Here is a 22,523-nt window from a genome sequence, read left to right on the forward strand (position 1 = left end):
CAGTAGAAAAAAGTAATTCCCACCCTTGCCCATCAATAGCTAAAAATGACATAGCATGTGTAAAACATGGGCAAAAATCTAACATGGATTTCATATTATTATGAAATCATGCAGTTATTAGGCTGCAAGTAGAAAACTATAGTTTCTATGGGCAGTGATGACTCACAGGATTGCATACATGAGTGGAGCCTTACATTTGCCCTTGCCAGTCCTGGGATTAAGAAATATGCTTGGATTTTCTCAGCCCAGAAGCCTGTCATCACAGGACATATGTTAAAATATACTAGCAACCTGGCTTGCTCTGAAATCTCATGAGACAAGTCAGAGACATTTTGCAACTTTTCTTCAAACCACTTTTCTTCATGCCATGTACAGATTAACACAGCTCATGTTATGCTAGTTCAAAGAATTTTAGAATTCATTTTGCAGAGGCTAGGATTCCATTCTGGCTCAACTCATTATGAGATGATAAAAAACCCCAAAGCATAGCAAGACTTCATATTTAAAATAGTTTACCAAGCTCAAACATAAGGAACAATTCTGAGTATTGTGTGCACTTTCAGGCAGGAATTTAACATGAAGGCCATTCTGAATTGAGACCTCAGTATAATACTCAAAATGTGGCACATTGTTCTGCAAGCAAAAATAATTTTTAGATGACTACTCTGCAAACTAAAAAAATGAACAAACGTCCTGACATCATTTTACCTTCATTCAAGACCTAGTACTTCCATGAACAGATCACTATGCTCAGCTGTATGTTGAACTATTATGTGATGTTTATGTGTGTGTGTATGTAATGGTTTATATTAATGGCTCATATTAATTTAAAATGTGCTAAAGCTGAGTATATGAGAATTTGTATTCTCATATACAGCATTACTTCTATGTAAACGTTTTATTTTTTGAATGCTGTGTTGCAATACAAACCTACTTCTGATGTAAAGAAAACAACTCAGTAACCTGCTGGCTTCTTAATTTTCAAAGTAAATATTGTTTTAGCAGAGCTGTAGCAGTGACACCCATGGCTGTGACACTTTTTTTCTTCTGTTTTCTGGAGCAGAGTACTTGCTCTCTTCCTTGTGTCCTGGAGGCCACATAGAACAGCCTTCTTTATGTTGGGGACTACAGACCTGGATGCAGCACTCCAGGTGGGGTCTCATGAGAACTGAGTAGAGGGTCAGAACCACCTCTCTCACCCTGCTGGCCTCACTGCTTTTGATACAGCCCGGGATGCAGCTGGCCTTCTGGGCTGCAAACTCACATTGCTAAGTTATGTCATGCTCCTTATTCACAAACAACTCCAAGTCCTTTCTCTGGGGCTCATCCTGATCCATTCTCCACCCAGCCTGTACTTGTGCTTCAGATTGCCTTGACCCTGGGGCAAGACCTTGCACTTGGCCTTATTGAACTTCATGAGGTTTGCATTGGCCCACTTGTCACACCTGTCCAAGTCCCTCTGGATGGCATCCCTTCCCTCCAGCATGTCCATCACAGCACACAGTTTGGTGTCATCTGCAAACTTGCTGAGAGTGCACTCAATCCCATTGTCCATGCCGCCAGCAAAGATGTTCAACAGTGCTAATAGCAATACCAAGCCCTGAGGGGAACTCCACTCGCCACTGGTCTCCACTTGGACATCGAGCTGTCGATCGCAACTCTGAGCAGCCAATTCCGTATCCACTGAGTGTTCCACCCATCAAACCTACGTCTCTCCAGTTCAGAGACTAGAATTCATGCAGAACAGTGTCAAATGCTTTGTACAGTTCCAGAAGGAATACCAGTTCCAAGTAGGTGATGTCATTTGCTGTCCTTTTATTCACCACCACTGTAACCCCATCATCAAACTGGACAGGCACAATTTGCCCTCAGTGAAGTCATGTTGGTCATTACCAATCACCTCCTTATTTTCAATGTGCCTTAGCACTGTTTCCAGAGGTAACTTGGATGGTCTCAAACGCACTATAGAAATGCCCATTTATGTGCCTAAATACATTTAAGTACCTCTCACAGATGGCTTGCAACTGAAAATCCTATGCTTTTTATTCCTTGCTGCCACAAAAATTAATTTATCATAGATTAAATCTGTAAAAGTCTTGTGGGGATTTCTGAAAATAAATGCTCTTCTTTTGTCTTAATATTAAATTCTGTTATTTACGTGGGATTCTGAATTGCAGTAATTGTAACAGTGGTTCCTACTTGTTTCATTCTATCATAAAAGCATTAATTTATTAAAAAAATATATCCCCAACGATTTTCTGGAAAATCATCTCAGATAGAAAACATCATGAGAAGAAATTACTTTTAACTCATGCAGAGTTTTGAGCTACTACAATCTTTTTCTTCTAGTGTCAGTGAATTTTGGGAATCAGAAAGAACTTCCCCTGGGTATGTTATGATTTTATGGTAAGCACTAGATTTCAGTGGAGAATATAGCTTCTGAGGTTCTCATAATGGGTTATATAGATGAACGTAATACATGGAAACATTCTTTAGTAAGCAGTAGGTTCTGTGTTACTTTCAAGACCAAAATTTATATGTTTATGGCTACAGTTATACTTTAAATGACACTTTGTATCTATCTGGATATTTAGAATGCTAATTCTTTCTTTGAGTAAAATGAGGTACTTATTTAATTTATTCTGTACAACAAATGATAGTCACTATATCATTTCATTAATTACACCTAAATTTTAAATTTAGTGAAAATTAAACTTCAAACACACGTCTCAAAACCTAACTAGCCATACCCTCAACTGACAGTGTTCCTGAGTATTTTAATCTCTATACTGACCCAGTGCTTGCAATGTACTCTGATTTGCCCCAGACTGGATAGAATAAGGTGTCTTTCTCAATGTCTCCGGACACGAAAACAGGTGCTGCAGTCAGGAAATCCATGCTTACTATGCTTGCTATGTCCAAAGGGATAATTTGTGTCTTGAGCAATAAGGCAAAATCTCCTTCAGAATCTTGACCAGATGCCATCTCCTAGAGAACTAAGAGCAGCCAGAATGATGCAGCAATAAGAAGTCACAGTGACTTGTCAGTGGTTCTGTTCTGTTCAGCTGAACTTCCTCAATATGGTCGTTATCATAAAATCATTGATAATAGGCAACTTATATAAAACATCCTTATTCTCTGTTGTTTTAATTAATCCTAAAAAGCATATTTTTGTTTCCTTGAATAGACTACTACAGCTCTTAACCAAAGAGGATACATTTAGTAAAATAAAAATAAAAATTTTATGTTGAAAAGGATCATGAGTGATTTAGAATTACTAGATCATGAAGCTTTTTGAAAAATATGGAAAAAAATAGGAATGGCTGTTTCTTATGCAAACTAGTGTAGTTGGTAATTACTGATATTACTCAATTTGTAATCCATAATATTCTGGAGTGCAATAGTTTAAGGAAAAATTCAATGCTGAGCTAACAGAGAGACAGAAAGAATATTAACAAAAGTGACAGATTTGAAAGGTGTAAAATGCAAGACTAATTTCACATTTACCCAGCATGTGAAAAAGTGTCATTTATATGCACTGAGAATATTAATGATACCTGCACGCAAAAGGCCCAAGTGTCAGATTCTGTACCTGGGATAGGGTAATCCTGGATGTATGGACAGACTGGAAAATGAGAGGCTGGAAAGCAATGCCACAGAAAGGGAGCTGGGGGCCCTGGTCCACAGCAAGTTGAACATGAGCCAGCGGTGCCCTGGCAGCCAGGAGGGCCAACCCTGTCCTGGGTACATCAGGCACAGCATCGCCAGCTGGGCAAGGGAGGGGATTGTCCCGCTCTGCTCTGCACTGGGGCAGCCTCACCTTGGGTGCTGGGGCCAGTTTTGGGTGCCAAAATACAGGAAAGGCCTTAAGCTCTTAGAGAGCTTCCAGAGAAGGGACATGAGGATGGTAAAGGGCCTTGGGGGGAAGCTGTATGAGGAGTGGCCGAGGTCACTTGGTCTGTTCAGGCTGGAGGAGACTGAGAGGAGACCTCACTGCAGTCTGCAACTTCTTCATGAGGGGAAGAGGATGGGCAGGCACTGATCTCTGCTCTGTGTTGCCCGGTGACAGGACCCAAGGGAATGGCCTGAAGTTGTGTCAGGGGAGGTTTAGGTTGGGTATCAGGCAAGGTTCTTTGCCCAGAGGGTGTTTGGGCACTGGAACAGCCTTCCCAGGGAAGTGGTCACAGCACCAAGCCTGACAGAGTTCAAGAAGTTCAAACAATGCTCTCAGACATATGTTGTGTGAGGGGTTGTCCTGCGCAGAGCCAGGACTTGACTTCAATGATTCTTGTGGGTCTTTTCCAACTCACGATATTTAAAATCTCTATGCAAGTGACAAGATAGCATAACCAAGCAGAAAAGTAAAATTGGCATAACTGCTTTTCTTCCAGTCATTTTCTCTGCTTGTGCATTTTTTTTCTCTAAAGGTTTGACAGTGTAGAGCTTTTGTACATCAGCATTTGGGCTTTGCTTTTTATGATAATGATTTTTCTCTTGCTGGCATTTCTTGCTTTCCACTTAGATTTTTTCTCTCTATCCTCAAACCTCCTGAGTCACAAGCAGAGACACTTGGAGAGTCTGACCAGCAAATGAGAATTTCTCTTTGTCTCTGTGTGTGTAGGTCCCTAACTCAGGTCTAAGCTCATCATTAATGGTACACAGAATTTAAAGAGATCCAGAAATTACCTCTTCCTGTTACAATTAACTGTGCAGTCATCTGATAACATTACTAGTTAATTTACTAAATAAAAGTATCACTCATGATCTGGCAAGTGAAAGTGTAAATTCTTCCTCTTATTAGTACTTAGTACAAAAAAAAGTTTAATTCACAGTTAGAAACTTACTCAAAGCAAGTTCATTTTTACTGAGTTGCAAACAATATTCAATCAGTAAGTACAAAATCTATTGTCTATACGGCAGTTTTTATACATAACTGAAATACATTGTGGAAATTATTAGTTAAGTGAACTAGCACCAATAGCAAGAAAAGTACAATGCTGAGATTAATTACTTTTAATAAAAAGGCAGAAATGAAAGCAAGTTTGTATCACAGGTTTCTCAGTAAAATATGAAGGAAATGCAAACAATTTAGGCAGACTATCTTCCCCCTCTTTTAAGGAAAATCTCTCCTTGATTTACGAACATTAAAACCAGTTCACTCTCCATTCGATCGTGCCTATCCGCAGCAAAGCCAATGCGCCTCTCCCATCGGGCTGCCGCGTCTTTGAACAGCTCACTTCCTCATCTTTACTACAAGCCTTCCTTGCTAGGCAGGATCGATCAGCAAGAAACATGCAAGCAGAGAAAAAACTGACGAAGGGCAGCGAACACTTAAAGACAGAATGTTTAGGGGAGGCGTTGAAGCGAAACATCACCTTCCTGCGAGTGAAGCAACTGTAGGAGTCAGGGCTACAAAACCTGTGCACCATCACCACGGGGATGGTCGGTGCCTTCCTTTCTTCTCACCGTCTCTCTCCACCCCTTCAGCCCCCGAGCTCGCTCCCGGCCGCCTCCCGGCCTCCAGCACGCAGGTGTTGAGGCCTGCCTGCTTTCCTCCGACCGACCTCTCTTCCTTCCTCACACCCCTCATTCCCACTCACCCCCTTCCTTCGGAAAACCTCCGTGTTCCCCAAGGAAGCTCCCACCTGTGTGCCTACTTCTCTCCTCCAGGCCGCCCCGGAGGCCACCCCCGCCCGTCTGCCGCTACCCCACCAACAGGAAGCCAGGGCGGGCCGCTCGCAGCCCGTGTGAGAGGCACAAGGGACCTGGGCATCGTCACGAATCCGGGCGGAGGGGCGGAGGTGGCAGGGAAGGAAGATGAGGACAAAAATGAGGAACCCGCGGTGCCAAAGCGTGGCCGGGGGGATTTTGGCGCGGCGACGAAACGGCAGCTCCTCCCTCCTTGCCCTCTCGCTGCCGCCTCTACCTCCCCGCCGCCCGCCTCCGGCGGAGAGATGCTGCTGCAGGCAGGCGGGTGGGTGGGCGCTCCTCCCTGCGTCAGGAGGTGCGGCTCCCCCGGCCCGGCACTGCCCTCCCCTTTCCTCTCCCCCCGCCGCTTTTATGTCTGTCTTTAAACGCCGCCGCAGTGAGGGCTGGGCACTTGTGGCTGCCGCCGCCTGCCCGCTGCTGAGCCCCGTGCCCGCACGGCCCCGCTCGCCATCCCCGCCCGCGGGGGCACCCGGCCCTTCCTTTTCGCAGCCGGCGGGCGGAGGTAAGGCACGGCACGGTGAGGCAGGGTAAGGCACGGCACGGCACGGTGAGGCAGGGTACGGCACGGCACGGCGAGGCGCTGAGCGTGGGTGCGCGGGGCAGCCCGCGCTTTCCCAGCCCTGCCGTGCCGCTGGGGCGGTGGGGGGGAACGTGGCCGCCTCGCTTGTGTCACCGGGCGGGAAGGGGCAGGATGTGCCGGGGGTTCCTTTCCGCCCGGGGTCCGCCTTCCTGCGGGTCAGGGGGTCCCCCCAGCCCACGCGGGGAGGCTGCTTTCGCCCTGGCGCCAGCCTCTCGCTGGCGGGGAGAGAGCCGACCCCTCGGGAGACAATAGCGAGCACTGGTTAGAAGCCGCCCATATGTTTTACTCGGCCATAGGTTAAAAGGATGTACGGGGCTGTATTAGTCAGCGTTAGTATTATTATTTCTACTGGGAAGGGCGAGGAACTTATATATTTTTTCGAGTGGAAGAAACTTCATTCATCTCCCGTGTGTTGCGTAAAAAATCCGAGATGCATGTGTAGCGCGTGCTCCGGGAGGAGCGGGGGCGCGGGCTGTCTCCATCCCGGGAGCACCGTGGTGATGCGCCTCGCCGCGCGGATGAGCCCGGGCTCGGGGAGAGGGGGCTGAGGCGGCTGCCGAGGGAGCCGGGTACCATCGGGAGCGGCCCGCGGCGCCCGTGCCCACCATGTGGCGCGGGCAGAGGCGCAGCGGAGCTGGGGCCGGGCCCGGGCACCGCATTGTTGCTGCGGAGCGTGGGCGTCGCCCGGCGGGGCCGCACGGTGCCTCCCCGCGCCGCGCCACCCGCGTCTCTCGCCCCGCGAAGGCGGCGGCAACCCCCGCGGCCGGGGGCTGCTGCGGGCCCGTGTCGTGTCAGCCATGTTTGGGTGGGTATGGTAATGAGGACCTTCTCCCAACCTTTGTGCCTCTTGGATTTATTTTCTGTGCAGGATTTTGATGGTTGCAGCCCGCCGTGTACTACGGCATACCCACAGGGTAGATTCGTACCTACAGTTTTCTCCGAGTGATTCTTTTTCTCTTCCATTTGCTTATTAATCCTTCTAATTTTCTATGCCCATATTTCCTGGTTTTGTTCTGATTTTGCTAGTGTTAGAGAGAACTGGAATTTCTTCGCAAGGCTTTGCTTTTGTTGTGGAAGTAAATTAGATGATTGAAATATGTCTGCACAGTCACACCGACCTGTCACACATGAGGTTTGTGATAGGATTTCATCTATTTAAGTAAATGGCACTTTGTTTTCTTTGTTAAAGACCACGTTATTATCAACTATTTTATTTTCAGTGTGATATTGCTACATCACAAGCTCACTGCTGTACTGTTGTTTTCTAAGCCTAATAATTTCTAAGTAGTATGTTACCATCTGTGTGTCACTGTGGCATACCATAGGATATGGACCCAATTTCCCCCCTCCAAAGAAAAGTATAAATGAAGCAAATATTTTGTTATCTGATGTCATATAAATGTACACTGGATGTATTATGCAGCCAGCTTTCTCCATTTGATTAAAAAACGATGACAACATACTCGGTTTCTTTCTATTTGCTAGTATATTTCCCATTATCAGCATCACATTAGAAAGGAAACTATGAAAAATACTTAGGAAAGATTTCTTAATTTAGTTTTGGCTAATATACAAGATTTTTGTTTACATATACCGCATATTAAGATAACTGTGGAATCACAGCCTGCATTCAGTGTGTATCAGACACTCCCTTTGGGCTCAGCTCTGCGCTTCAGACTCAAGAACAAACAATCCCATTGGTTTTGATCTGTGCATGAAAAACCAAACCGTTTCATAGCTGTTCAGATGTGTCACCAGTATAGAAAACTGAGTGTGTGAAACTGCCAAGGCATCTTGAAACTAGTTTTACAGCATAATCTGATTCCTGTTGACCTTTCATGTCTTGTCATTCTTACAGTTGTCTTTTTCATATTCCGGAAAGCTGAATGCACAAAACTTTTAAAATGCTGAATTTGTCAGAAAAACCCCACAGTTTATTCAGAAGCACAATCTACTAATTGCAGCTATTCCTTTTGATTTAAATTGCATTGTTAAGATCTATTGGAGTGGTTGCTGCTCAAGTGGTGTGGAATTACCACTTGAAGTATTTGTGGTAGAATCTGTTTGGGAAGATTTTTTTCTGGAAATTCTCTAGAGTAGTATACCAGAAGTGTACACAACGTTAAGGACATATTTACCTGTTTCCCAGCTACTTCCCATTGTTCTGTCCGTTTCACTCATCTCCACCAGTAAAGTTCTTAAAAGACAAAATACATCTTGATTTTGGAAGAACAGATTTCAGTCCCAAATTTTGTAGATCAGCATGGCAATTGTAGCAGCTTTTCCATATGACTTTAAAGATCTCTGAATTCTCAGTTGCAGAATAACTTTGACGTATCAGCAGGTGGCCGATTAAACATTGAACAACTCCATTTGTCCTTGAAAATTGATTCAGTCACCTTGCCACTGCTCAGGAAATGTATTCAAATAATTTAAGAAACAAATTATCATTGACAAATGACAATCAAATGCTGTGCCACTGAAGAGCTGGAAGCACAAATCCTGGCAAGCTGGTACAAAGTAGTGTGAAAATGCAGTGGTAACTGCCAGAATGGTTGCATTAGGCAATGGCAATAACTGAACTGAGCTTCCTGTAAGACTACTCTGAAACAGAGCTCTCTGTTCTTATCCTTCTCTCTTAAGGCTAGAGATTCCTTGTTTGTATGGGAGAAAGCAAAGAAAACATTTGTGTAATGATGTGGACAACAGTGCCTCAAGTCATGGTGTCAGTAGTCTATTTCCCACTTTGGGAAAATAGTTTCTTGCTGCTGGCAAATGATATTTTTGCATTCCAAGTGTCAGAAACGTGTAATGCAGTATTAATAATTCAGTATGCTCTCCTTAAGCTAAAATGGAGAAGAGATGAAAACTGTAATAGGACATTTACAGCGTTTGATTTTCTATATTGGAATTGGTATTAATAATTTTCTTTTTAAAGACATGGGGATTTAATGTAACATGACTTGAAAACATGATCCATGTAATGAAATTAAATAATCAGATGTGAGGAGAAGTAAGATTTCTGCTAACCCATATGATCAGTTCAGCTTTTTGCTTGTATATAAAAAACACAGAGGAAGAAGTAATCACATAAATTCTTCCCAAGGACAACTCGATCTACTTACTGATCCATTCTAAAGCACAGAGGTCAGACAATCAGGGTCTTGGGGCAGCTATGTATCTGGTAATATCTAATTTTCAGTAATTGATTTTGCAACTTAAATAACTTTATTGAAATATTAAATATACTTTTTTATCCTCTTCTGAAAAGTGTGATAAGTTGTAAAATAAACTCATGGTTCTCTTGTATCTTATATGGTGAACTTAGAATATGGAGATTTTGTTTCAAGTTGCCAGTAGTTACACCTTTTGAGTTTGACCAACCAGGGGTAGAGTTTCTTCATAACTGCTGAGATTACTTCACTTGGAGGAGTGGTAACTAATGAATTTGTTCCTTCAATAAAGTACATATAAAAAAAGACTGCTGAATAAGTGATACATTTTCTCCATTTGAATAAGAGGTTACAGTTAGCTCATCCTGTAAGTCTGTGAAGTATTTTGGTGAAGTTGATTTGTGAGAAGAAAATCTGAGAAATCTGTGAATGCAGAAGTGAGAAACTACAGTAAGGCAAATAAATTCTGTAGAGATTATGTGCAGTGAAAAGAAAAAATGACATTCAAGAGCTCTAGGTTGTAACATTCTGTCTCTAGATGTTTCTGTTGGGCCAGTGATTTGGCAGTACTTACACAAGCTGTTAAGATCAAGTCTATTGATAACGAACAATCCTGAGAAAGAAACTTTGCTGGTTTTGTCAATTTATTGTGCTTGTTTTATAGGAAGTATTCTCCTGTAACTAAAATTTAAGGAGACTAATCTGGACCAGAAATTGCCTGCATTTGAGTCTGTGCAGGGTTTTGTTGTAGGATAAAGCCATGAACAAGATTTTATAGGAAGAGAGAGAGAATAAATTACCCAGCAAAATGAAACAGATGCAGTGTCACTGAAGTCTGTATAAATACCTGTATCTGCAGCAGGTGTGAATTTAAATCATATTGCATTTTTAAATACTTTTGCTATAGTATAAATGATTTCATTGTAGACATCAGAATAGAAACTGCTTCTAATGCATTTGTCTCCCATAGCCCACAGAGCTCTTTTTTTTTTTACAGTGTCATGAATGTGTAACAGATTTCTCTACATTCTTCAGTGATGTTTTCTGAGACATGCTAATGCAAGTATAATTGTATAGAATATAATTATCTTTAATTGCAATTGAGTTAAGTGCCTATTGAATCTATATCTTACTGACAGGCTGTATTAAACTGGATAGGGAAAAATGCTAAATCATGTAGTTCATGCTGAAGAGCAGCATAATGGTTGCTTCAGTACGTAGATGGAAATGGGCTTGACTAGGCAAAAAGGCTATGGTGTGTATTCCTATTTCCACCAAAGAACACAATGCTGCATTGCAGCAGTAATTCAGTCTGTGCAATGAGTACTGTAACACAGTGTAACTCTTCCTGAAATAATTATCTGTACACAGATTCCCCCAGCGATAGCCATTCTTCACAGTCACAGTACTCCCATGAAACCTGGTTTACTCCTGCAGTCTTCTTCTTCTCTTTTTCCCTCAAATATAATGGTCACTAGATTCCCCTCATCCTGCCTGCAGAGATTCCTTTTTTGCAGACTCACATCAGTCCCTTGCTCCTAAAACTTTGGTTTTTGTTTTCTATATTGGTTGTTCCCATCATGCTTTTTCTTCCTAGCCCATAGACTTGTGATGGAGATGCATTTTGTACATTTCCTTTTGGTGCAAAAGGCTCCTATTCTTCACTTTTGCATTTGATTCTCCTCCAGTGATTTCATACAGACTGAAACATTTAGCAAGAATATCAGTAAAGATCTTTTATGAGCATGTACCGTGGTGAGAATCCTGACTTTTAGTTCTGTGTCCTCTGCTTAATCATACTAGCTTCTTCACTGGGAGTCAAGGTGAAGATCTGGTGAACAGGAACATAAGACACAAGCTTGTGGGACAGGACTGGTACACCGCACTGGCACAATCTACTTTCAAAGCTGAGATTACAGTGATGTGAACTGGCTGCAGCTTTTTATTGCATTTTGCCACCCTCACATCAGCGTGTTGGTATGGAACTGCTTCCTCAGGGAAGAACGCAGTGCTCTGAAGAATAGAATGTTGGTCTTTTTAATCCCTTCAATGGCAAACATTGAACTTAAAAAGGTATTGAGGATTATTTGTAAGGCGTTAAAAATTAAATGTAAATAATTTTGTCAAATTGCTGTGTTTTCATCAGATGTAAAAATAAGAGTATAAAAGAAAGAAGTCCACTGTGTTAGAAAGGAGTATTTTTGGCTTTCCTTTTCAGAGGGGAGTGCTGGTTTTAAGAAGAAATGCCATGTAAGAACTATTGTGTTGTAATTTATGTCGGAAAAACACTGCCAGAAGTTCATTAGTATTTAGTTATATCAGTTGTTGCAATAGTATTGTGGGATGTTTTAAACATGAAATTGCCTTAAAAATGGCTTTTTATACATACTCGTGCTTAATTTCCAAGAGCATGGGGCAGCTGTACTCATTATACTTTAAGATCTGTAAGTGAGGTTTTTTTGGTTCCTGTTTTTCGGTACATGGTGGGAAAATCCCCAGCCTTGTAACTTTTAGTTGTTTACTGGTATTACACAGCTCAGAGAACTGGAAGTACAGGGTTCTTCTAGTAGGTATCTATATATTGATTGGCATGCAGATCTGTCTGATAGAGATGCATTGGAAGGAACCTGACATAGGATTCATTATCAGTGTAATGGTGAGGAGGAGCAGCAATGTTGAACAGAACCAGGACAACTCCCTTACTAGGCATTCCATACAAAAAAGATTGTGAGAAAAGGATATGAAATGAAGTTTTTCAATGTGTCTTTTGGTGCTTTGACTAATGAAGTTCCTTTGGGTCTTACTGCAAACACTTGCGAGTTTCATCAGTGGAGGCATTGCAAGTCTTATCTCCCTGTGCCAGCATTTCTGAATGCAGGCCTGAAGCTGAAGTAAAAGTTCTATAGAGAGCATGGATCTCCCAGGGAGCTAATTTGGGTCTGAATTCCCTGTTGCAAGGGATTATTACTGCTTAATCTGCTAGTAATGTGGCGGTCTAATCACGTTACTTTACTTCTGCGTGCTGGCGCATTGAGACTTGATTATTTTTCCATGGAAAAAAATAACAAAATTCCCACTGTGTTCTGAGAGAGAAAGCTGGGATCTGCAGTTTGTTTGATATGAGAAAAGTCAAAAAAGACTCACTGTTTTATCTTTCAGTATGCAAAAGGACTAGATTTTAGCATATCAAGGACAATGCTAGTAAGACATAATTAAAATCTAGCTCATATGTTTGATTTAGTAATGGTTTTTCCAGAAGTTTGTTTATGCTGAGTCAGATTATTGATTGCTGTTATTTCAGTGGCAGAATAATTTTCTAAATGTTCTTTTAACTGAACTGTGTACTGTTCATCAATTTCCATTGTGTTAAATTCCCTCAAACAGTACAGACACTTGTCAGGTCAGTTTAAGAGTAATTGTAGATTTTTTTATAAAAAGAATTTTACAAAAGAAAAGGGATACCATCCTTATTTGCTGATTTCAGTTGTTGGCAAGTTCAGGGAAATACTATATTCTCCAGTAAATGTGATAATAAACATTTCCCTTCAGTGTTTTCATCTGACAGGTTGCATCATTTGAGTCATGAAAAGGATGAGAAACCTGCCTGGAAACCAGAACTAAATCAATTGATCAAATTCCATGATCTAGATCCAAGACAGAAAAAAAAAATCCAACTTACAAACAGACAGCTTTAATAAGGCTGAATTATATTCTACACATTTTACTTTTAATCCAAGATGCTGATAATAGCATAGTAATGTTTTAAAATACCTGACAAGATTTAGGACTTAGAGTTCTAATATAATAGTAGTTAATTTTGTAAATCCTTTTAAAATGGTGGTTTGTTTTGTAGATGTTTAAATGATACTTAGGATAAACTGTCTTATCACATAGTGCTGTATTTCTCTTCAAGGCAGCGTAGAAGGTAATGACTGCTGGAACTAACTGAAGGTGCTTAACAGAATTTGGTGTGCTATTTCCTGGTTTAATGCTGATGAACTTCAATGCCGAACTAAATGATATGGGAACATAGAAAATATGTGGTGAAGTGCTCAAGTTCAATACTGTGATGAGGAAAAAGAAAAACAAAATAAAGCTTGCTCAGTGGTTCATGTTTAGCTAAACAGTGCTGGTGAGTAACTCTTTCTCCCTATTCAGACTTCACTCAGGAGCATTCATATCTAGACCAAGCTTGAGCTGAGTAGTTTGATATCAGTCTTCTGTGCAGGTTTGTTCTGGATCAAATAGAGGCTTCTGTGCATGTCACTGACTGCGTTCTGGGAGTGCTGAGCATGGACTTGCTGACTCCTCACACAAACCAGCTGGGACCACACTTCAAACATTTGTACCTGATGGTAGTATCTCTTGAGATAGGACTTCTTATTTGGTTTAGTACCAGCTCCTTTCATACAGAGAAGAGTTGTTAAATCTGACAGCTGGAGACTGCCTTTGGATTTGCAATGTGTCCGGAAGGACTGTCTGCCATCCTTGGTGCAGTCTGGCCAGTGATAACGCAGTACTGTTAGAACCATGCATCAGTCTGCTGAGTATGCCTCCCACATTTTCTCAAGCCCTGCAAATGTTGCAAGTCTATACAGTGATAGTTTTATGGATAACATACTGCTTAGTGGAAGGTTAATGAAAGGAAATTGATATGATACTGTGCTAGGAGTAAAAGTATCAAGCCCAGTTTATCCTGAAGTGTACCGGTGCAGTGTTTAATGCATGAAAGGACAGAATGATGCAATTTTTGTTGGAATTGACTCATCAGTGAGAGCTCTAGATAAATCGTATTGCTGCCCTGCAAGTTACTCTATATAAAATAATTAGAACAGGTATGACCTTTTAAAACATTTCAGTAAATACTGATGGATGGCTTGTGTCTTTTTGACTGAAAATCTCTTGCTCACTATAGTTATAGAAGGATTTCAGACCTACACATGAATACTGATGTAGTTTCACATGTGCAGGTGTTTCATTTTAATGTAATCCTTGATCTTATTACTAATTATTGGAACTGAGAAGCTGCTCTCTAATTTACATCAGTGGAACAAAGGGAAAAAAAGTTTGAAATGTGGCTGAAAGTAGTGTTTGAAGTACCAGATTCTGTGGCTTATAGTCCCAAAGCTCCATTTGGACTGCTTAAATGCTTCAGCTTAGTATTAAGTTTGCATTTTGGTTCTACTTAGTCAGAACCAAGAGCCACTGAATCATGTATGAGCTAGAAGAGGGTGTAGTAGAGTCCTTTGAAGACTGCAATGCAAAAGACAGAACAGATGAAAAGAGGCCCACACAGGCATTCATTTAGCCCAGATATACAGGATAGAGTAATAGGATTTCTCTCTTGTATAAACAACTTTTCCCCTATTCTGCTGTTGTCTGTATAGGTCATACACTTAAATTTATTTATTTTTTTTTTTTAAGAACTGGTATCAGTCAAAGCAAAGCTAGTCCCACTGCATGTCAGAAGGAAGGTTTATAGGACCCCGAACCCTTCAGTGATAGTGGTGAACATGAAGCAGATCACAAGTAGGCTCTACTATGCTTAAAAAAATCGGGCTGACTGCCAGAGCTAGAGTTGCTGAGAGGAGGCAGTAACAGAAGGGAAAGTGAGAAGACAGTGACTGGAGTCTAGGGAATCAGTGAAAAGAGGTTGCAGTGGAGTTCAGTAGGCAACTGGAGTGAAGTTCAACTTCCAAATCCTTGGAAATTATTGGAGAAGGTAATTGCCCTGTTGGCTAGGAGGCTGGTGATAGTACTTGTGGTGGCAGAGGTTTTATTTTTGGTACTGCAAAGTCTCATCTTGATAAGCTGGGAGCTGGGTTCCAGTGGCTTAGTGTCTTTCCTTTGGGTCTGGCATGGAAGCAACCACGAGGTGCTTGATCTCTCGATGACTGTGCAAAAGGTAACTTGCAGTTCTCCACTGCATGGGATTTTGTCAGGACATGATGCAGCCTTCACTCTATGGACCAGATGTTGAAGCAAGTCCATAAGCAAAAGCTGTAAGGTCTCATGTTTCCTGAAGTAATTTCAGATTCTCATAAGTTAGCAGTTCTTGATTAGACTTCTTGTGTATTCTTTACAGAAGCCCTCTTTAGGGCTTTCATGAAGCTTAACACATAATCTAAATCCCTTTTAAGACTCTTAACTGTGCAGATGGCTTTGCACACACTAGTTTTATCCCATGTGATTAATGAAGAATTTACTGAAAAACATTCCTCCCCAAAATCTTATGGTTACCTTTTGTATGGCAGCTGCAAGCAAGTCTGTCTTTTTAAATGATTGTGTTGAAGAAAAACATGTATTCAAACGCAGGCGTTTTTGTTTCTGTACATACATATTTGAAACATTAGGCTTTTTAAATGGATTTGGCTTTTCAGATATTTCAGATAGTTTCTTAGAAACAGGAAATAATTAAAAATATCTAAAGCATCAAAGCTTGTAAGGGATGAGCATCTATCCTTTCAAACTATGACTGTGATTATACCATGACAAAGATTAACAAGAAAATAAGTCAGCATTGCTTTTAAACTACTAGTTACATGCTCTGTATCAAAAATTTAATTGCTGCATGACTTTCTGAAATGGTCTGAAAAACTTAATTTACTTCTGTTAAAATATACATTTAATAAATTCAAGCACACCTGTTAAGTCAGGAAGTAATGGAGTTGGGCTCCTAAATTTTATGTAAAGTGCATACCCTTTTATGACTGATAAGAAGAATCTAGTTATGATATGAAAATATGAGCAATTAGACTATCAGTCTTTAGGAACTAAACCAAAACAAAACCCTTAGCAACTGAATGAAATGTATTTTATAAAAATCTTTTAGACCAAATAGTGGATGTATTCGCTACAATTTTAAAGTGGTTTAACATCCCTTTCTTCTCATTTTCTCCTCTCGTCATATCATTGAGATAAGCAGAAATGGGTAAAACAAAGCACATGATTTCAAAATTTTCTTCTGCATAATAGTATAATATCCTTCTTAATTTTTTTTTTTCAGATACTTTCAGTAGAATAAGCGTTCAGAAACAGAAGTCCTTACTCTTGATTCCCTGATATCAAGGACTCATCAGGCATCATCTTCAGTCTTTTTATTCAGTATTTTTGCCTAAGAAGAGGGAGAGCTTACTTCTGTGTCCATCTGTCTCAGCTGAACGTCATCTCCTTGCTGTTTGTTTCAAGTTACAAATGCCTAAGAACAGCAAGGTAGTGAAAAGAGAACTAGATGATGAGGTCATTGAGTCAGTTAAGGACCTGCTCTCTAATGAGGACTCTTCAGATGATGCCTTCAAGAAGAGTGAACTTATGGTTGATGATCAGGAAGAAAAAGATGTAGATGTTGAAGAAGGCTCAGATGTAGAAGATGAAAGACCTGCTTGGAACAGCAAACTCCAATATATTCTGGCACAAGTTGGATTTTCTGTGGGATTGGGGAATGTGTGGCGATTCCCATATCTGTGTCAGAAGAATGGTGGAGGTAAGTTTTATGATACAGCTAGTTATACCTAACTGATGATGCTAACCTTTCAGATTTCAAAGTCAGCAGAAAGAACCACTGTAACACCTGCTCCAACATGCCAGGTTTTTCTTTTAGTTTTTGCCAGAGCCCATGAGGAAAACCCCACATTCTCTTTATTTAGAAAGATGCATTTGTTAAAGTAAGCAGCAGATTCTTCTAAGGTGCCGTTTCCTTATCTTAGGGTAGACAGCTCTTGATACAGCCTTGACTATGGGTCAAACCAGTGTCTACCCCATAACACATGATTATAGAGGGTTGCATTGTTTAGGACCTGGTTATTGTGCCAAAGTGTTCTTTATGGTACTTGGACAATAAATCAAGGCATTAAAACTACATCCACTTTAAAGACCAAGGCCGCATTTGGTCTTTTAGTATTTAGTGGTACTAAGCTTCACACTTTTACTCTCTAATTGCTCTTGGCTCCTGGCCATTTGATCATGATTTACTTTTGGCAAGAACTTCAAAATACTCTAGGAGGGAAAAAGTTGTTGGGGTTTTTTTGTTTGTTTGGGTTTTGTTTGGTTGGTTGGTTTTCTTTTACTGATGACGAATAATTTAAATCATTACAATCATTACATTAAGGGACTGCATCTGGTTTGGTGCTGTTAGACAGTCTACTATTTTCCTAAATAACAAGGTACCTTTCACTTAAAACAATAACATCAAACATCACTTTAAACAGCTAACATGTTTGTTAGTTGACCATCTGTGGTCTTGAATGCATTTGAAGTATGAGGCTGGAGAATTTCCTTTCTTTTTGAATGCCAGATTAGTATTTTATCCAATGCTATACCATATCCAAATATACTACACTAACGCACACTCTATTGTAGCTAATTACTAAGCTGAATTCAAAACAAACCTGTCACTTTTTATGATATAGAAAATGAACATGTACAGAAAATGAAGAATAACGTTTTACTCCTGCTGGATTTTAAAGGCTGCATGATGCAACTGATATAATTGAGGAGTATAGAAATGAGCCTAGAATATAATAAAAGTGTAATTCTTTATTTGTTTTCTCTTAGTTCAAGCAATAAAAAATAAGTTTATGCTTTCAAATATTCTGTCTTCAGGATAAAGTATAAATCCTTTTATATCTAGTTACTGATTTTTTTTGACTATCATTTAAGTTTCTTTTTTTCTTTTTTATTCTGGAGAGAAAGTCATTAAATGATTGATTTTAAGTATGGTGTCAAGAATTAGTCTCAAGGATAATGGATTACAGCAGTTTGTTTTGTGTAGTTGTATCCTTTTGAAAGTCTGTGTCTAATGTAGTTAGTAATTTTGCAAGCTGGTTGGATTCTCCTTCAAAGCGCAAGAAGGGATCCATTGGTGTGCTCCTTAGGCTGTTGGTTTCGTGCCATCAGGCACTTGTAAAGTTACTCTGGGACTGAGGGTAAATTTAATTCAGATCAAATATAAGTGAATTAAATTATTTAGTAATTTCACATTTCAGGAAAACACCAAACCCCCCCAAAACAGTAAACCAGACAAAGATTATGAGACTTCATTAATCAAACTTGAAAAAGTAGTTATGGTGTCACTTGAGATTGTAGTTAAATGTTTTCTCCTGTGCTATGATTGCAGGAAATTGGATGTATAACATAGTCTGTGGAGATACAACGTTTTCTGCACATGCTGAGACAAGGGTGTATTTGGCTTTTAACAATAATTGTGCACCATTTTAGCAAATGGCAGCTTTCTGAACAACAGAGAAAAGGAATTGATCGTTAGAGCTGAAGCTTGCTTGGTTTTCAAGTTAGTCATAATGCAAGATGTAGAAGGTGATACAAAACTTTGAAATGTGTAAAATACATTGGTATAGGTGTGTGCAGATGGACAGGTAATCCTCACAAATGCATAGAAGAGTAGGGGGAGGGAGTGCAAACTTCAAACACATGGTAAGAAAACCTATACCCATTTTATATGAGGTTCTGTTTTTCTGTTACGCATATTATTTCAAATAAGTTTTATTCTAGGTAAAATTAGGGTGGTTTTATGTAACCCAGTGTAAATATGGGTGTCAGAACTGTTGTGTAATCTGCTGATAAAGCTTTACTATAAATACCTGTTGAAGTCTCTTGATATATGGTAAACTATCTTTCTCTGGATTTTCATTAGGACTGTTTGAGTGAAGTGTATGACTAGGTCTCTACCTTCAGTTTAGACCAAACATTTTTTGTTTTCTTCCCTGTGTTAAAGGAACTTATATCTGGAAAATACCATCAGGTGAGGGGAGTATATTAAAAAGTAGTAAACCAATAAATCCAGTTCCAGTTTAAACCAAAAAGAAGTAAAAACCATAGTTACTCGTTAGTTTCCTTCACAGCTTCCTAACGTATTCTAAAGCCACCAGTAAAAGAAAAGGCAAATCCTAAATCTGTAATAATCTTCATTTTTATCTTTTTTTTAAACTTCTGGGCCAAGAACAACAAAATAAACATAGATAAGACACAGCAAGGTTAGTCCAAATAGATATGTTATTTGAGGATTTTGTGGAGAAAAAATTGTTTCCTGCCCTGTTTTCTACAGAGATTTAGTTTGTTTATGGCTGTGGCCTGGGGTATGGTGACATTTCTGACGTCAGAGCACTCTACTGCTTCAATGAGATACCTGTGATACCATCTTTAAAAGTAACTTGAGTAGCACTACACTGCAGTGAGAATTTGTACGTCTGTGGATATCTTTGCAATCTCTGTTTCTGGGTCTGGTCTGTACCACCAAACCAACTTCCTTCAATTTATTTCTTGTGATCATTTAACAGTTACTTCCGTTGCTTTAATTCATAGCAACTCATAAATATTTAGAGTAATATCTGGTATTTTTTGTAGTTAACTCAGTTACAGCTAGACTGGGTAGCTCGTTGCTAACTTTCACACTTGTCTCATTCCCAGAAAAATGTTTATTGGGAGAGGTGAGAGAAAAGGCTGGTGTGCAGCTGGGATGTACTTGGATCCATGTTGGGGATGTAGTTGTAATGCAGAATGTATTGAATGGAAAAGAGTCCGGGAGGAGACTGAGAGCACTCCAGAGTGCTGGTTTTCCTGACTTTGAGAGGGAGTGCCCAAAGGAGTTTTATGCTCTGTAAAAGAGGGGCTGAAGATGTTCAGTAAAGTTTTGAGGAACTGACGATAGATCTCTGTCCTCACCACAGGCCCTTCTTACCCCGGTAGGCAATGCCCAGACCCCATCTGGCTCTTAGGGCACCTCTTTGCAGCCTAACAGATAAAAAAGCTGTTTCATCCTTGATTCTTGATACAGGTGATTTGCACTGGAGCTGAGTATGCTCAATTTATCATTTTTGCACTGTACGATTTGTTTATTACTCCTTTAGTACATGAAAGTAAGTACATGTGTTTCTTCAGATAAGCATAGTTCCTATATAACAATTTCATAACCTCTGTTAGCATAACATAGGTTCAGAGCTTCCTATGGTTGATAGCCTTAAAAACGAACTGCTCAGGTCTACCCAGTCTTGCCAAGATGCTCATAAATAGTGACAAACTAGACTTACAATTTCCTGCTTCTCATAACTGTCATCTGGAGGACAGCTTGCACACCTTTCACTATTTTCAAACAAAGAAAATATTTAAAGTTTATTCTGTTTTGTTTGGTCATTTCCCTTTAGGATTAGCAGAAGTATAATGATACTTTTACATAATTAGAAGTAACAAAAGCAAGTTAAATTAGCTGTTCTTCTAAAAAGAGTGAGAGTGTTACTGTGGACAAAAAGTGAGGAGTCTACAAGGTACTGCATTCCCGAAGATTTTGTGTTGCATTTTTGTGAGCATTAACTTAGTTGTTTTTTTTTAAAGGAAAGTATTTTTTAAGATCTCTGTGATGTAAAAAGCCAAAAGAACTACTAAACAATTATAGATAAAAGATGTGAGCAAAATAGGAAACATTGTAGCAGATGATATTGTCATTACGTTTTGAGAAGATTGACCTGGGTAGAGTCACTTTGTGACTTTTTATGATTAAGTAGTTTGAATTTTTTACTGAAATACCAGCAGCTTGACATTAAAGTTCTGTGGTCTAATGAAAAAGCACAGCAGTTGTAGTGGACAACTGCAGAGCAAAAAGTATATAAAAACTGCTAAAGACTGAGTAGTTGTTAGAAGATAACAACTAGTACAAGAGAAATGGGAACAAAGCAAGTATTCCCTTGTACTCCAACACTTGCATATGGATTCAGAGGCTTTATTATGTAGCTTTGGATCAGTAATTTATACTCAGTGCCTTGAGTTCACTGATGACTTCAGTATCATTTTTCGAATTTGGTATTATCAGATATAAAATTTAGTTGTACTTGAGTGTACTGAAAATGTCTTGTTTTTATTTTGCAAGTGTAATTCTTCATTGAAGCTTATTGGCTAATAATAGCCAGGTTTGTAAACAGGCACACCTGAACATACTGAAACTGAAACTAGTGACAGGAAGACTATCCTATCAGTAGGATAGACTATAAACCTACAGATAAAACATAAAACCATTTATCAGAGTTTTCCTGATAAAAGGAGTTTCTAATTTGTAGTGGTAAATAATTTCACTTAATGAAGCTTAGTATGATGTTAACTTGTAGTATTCTGTTGCTCACTTGCCATAACTTTGAAAATTTTAGCATTTGACATTGAAAATAAGTTGATCTTCATCTGAATATCAGCTTCTTGCTTGCATTCTACTAGTAAGTGTCTAGTAAGCAATAAGAGCTGGGATCTCTCTTCAAGACAGTGGTAAACTTCACCTTGATTAAATAAGAATTAAATCAGAGACCGGACACTTAATTAAAATCTAGCACAGCAGCTGCTGAAACAAATGTGGAAAGTTAGCACATTTTTCAGGTTACATCAAGGATTGCTAGAAGAAGAAAATTCTTCTGTAGTATCAATATGGAAATGGTTATGTGACCTTGTGTTATTGCTTTTGAAAGTATTTTCCAACTCTTTAAGCACTACGAATCATGTAATTTTTTTTTTTTTTTTGGAGCATTTGTAAGAGCTTAAATCAAAACCAGTGTCATTATTCCACTTTTATTGATAATGTTGCCAAATGCAGTGCTTATTGTAATCTCAAGGGAGACAATTTACCAGCTATCCCATTCTGGTGCTTGATTAAATAAAAAAATTAGGAAATCAAAGCAGTGCTGTGCACAGTTTTGACAATCATGAAATCTTCATGAAATCTCTTGTATCTTTGTCACTCCTTCTAGTGAAGAAGGATGAATGTTTTTTTTTTTTTCCCTTACTGAGATGAATTTTTTAATATGGAAGCCAGTGTTTAAGACCAAAATGTGCAAAAAAAAAAAAAAAAAAAAAGTGACTTCACAGTTAAATAATTTTGTAAATGTAGAAGGGAGAGCTGGGGATCCTGAGCTACACAGAACTGTAATATTCAGGAGGCAGCTTAGCTGGTAAATGTAGCGGACAAATGATTGTAGGATGTTGTTCGAGGCAAATTTATTAATCAAATTCAAATAAGAATGGTCCTTATCCAGTATTGTAACTGCAAGGACCCATGTTTTCATGCACAGGCA

At 39.7% G+C, this 22,523-nt stretch overlaps 1 protein-coding gene across 3 annotated transcripts in view; it reads left to right on the forward strand.

Moving 5' to 3' along the window:
* The first annotated feature begins 6,014 nt into the window (after positions 1–6,014).
* Positions 6,015–22,523, forward strand: part of SLC6A15 (solute carrier family 6 member 15) — a 37,536-nt gene continuing 21,027 nt past the window's right edge. Inside the window, exons 1-2 of one of the 3 annotated variants that reach the window (XM_042017638.1) lie at positions 6,015–6,236; positions 16,469–16,945. In XM_042017638.1, coding sequence (XP_041873572.1) covers positions 16,657–16,945 — 289 coding nt within the window. In that variant the 5' untranslated portion in view covers positions 6,015–6,236; positions 16,469–16,656. Of the gene's footprint in view, positions 6,237–13,398; positions 13,595–16,468; positions 16,946–22,523 lie in introns of those variants that run through there. The other 2 variants (XM_042017637.1, XM_042017639.1) reach the window with 2 other exon arrangements.

This window comes from Corvus kubaryi, unplaced genomic scaffold (assembly GCF_017639235.1).
Source record: "Corvus kubaryi isolate FWS band 111438036 unplaced genomic scaffold, C.kubaryi_AGA036_p1.0 137, whole genome shotgun sequence".
Lineage (NCBI taxonomy): Eukaryota > Metazoa > Chordata > Aves > Passeriformes > Corvidae > Corvus > Corvus kubaryi.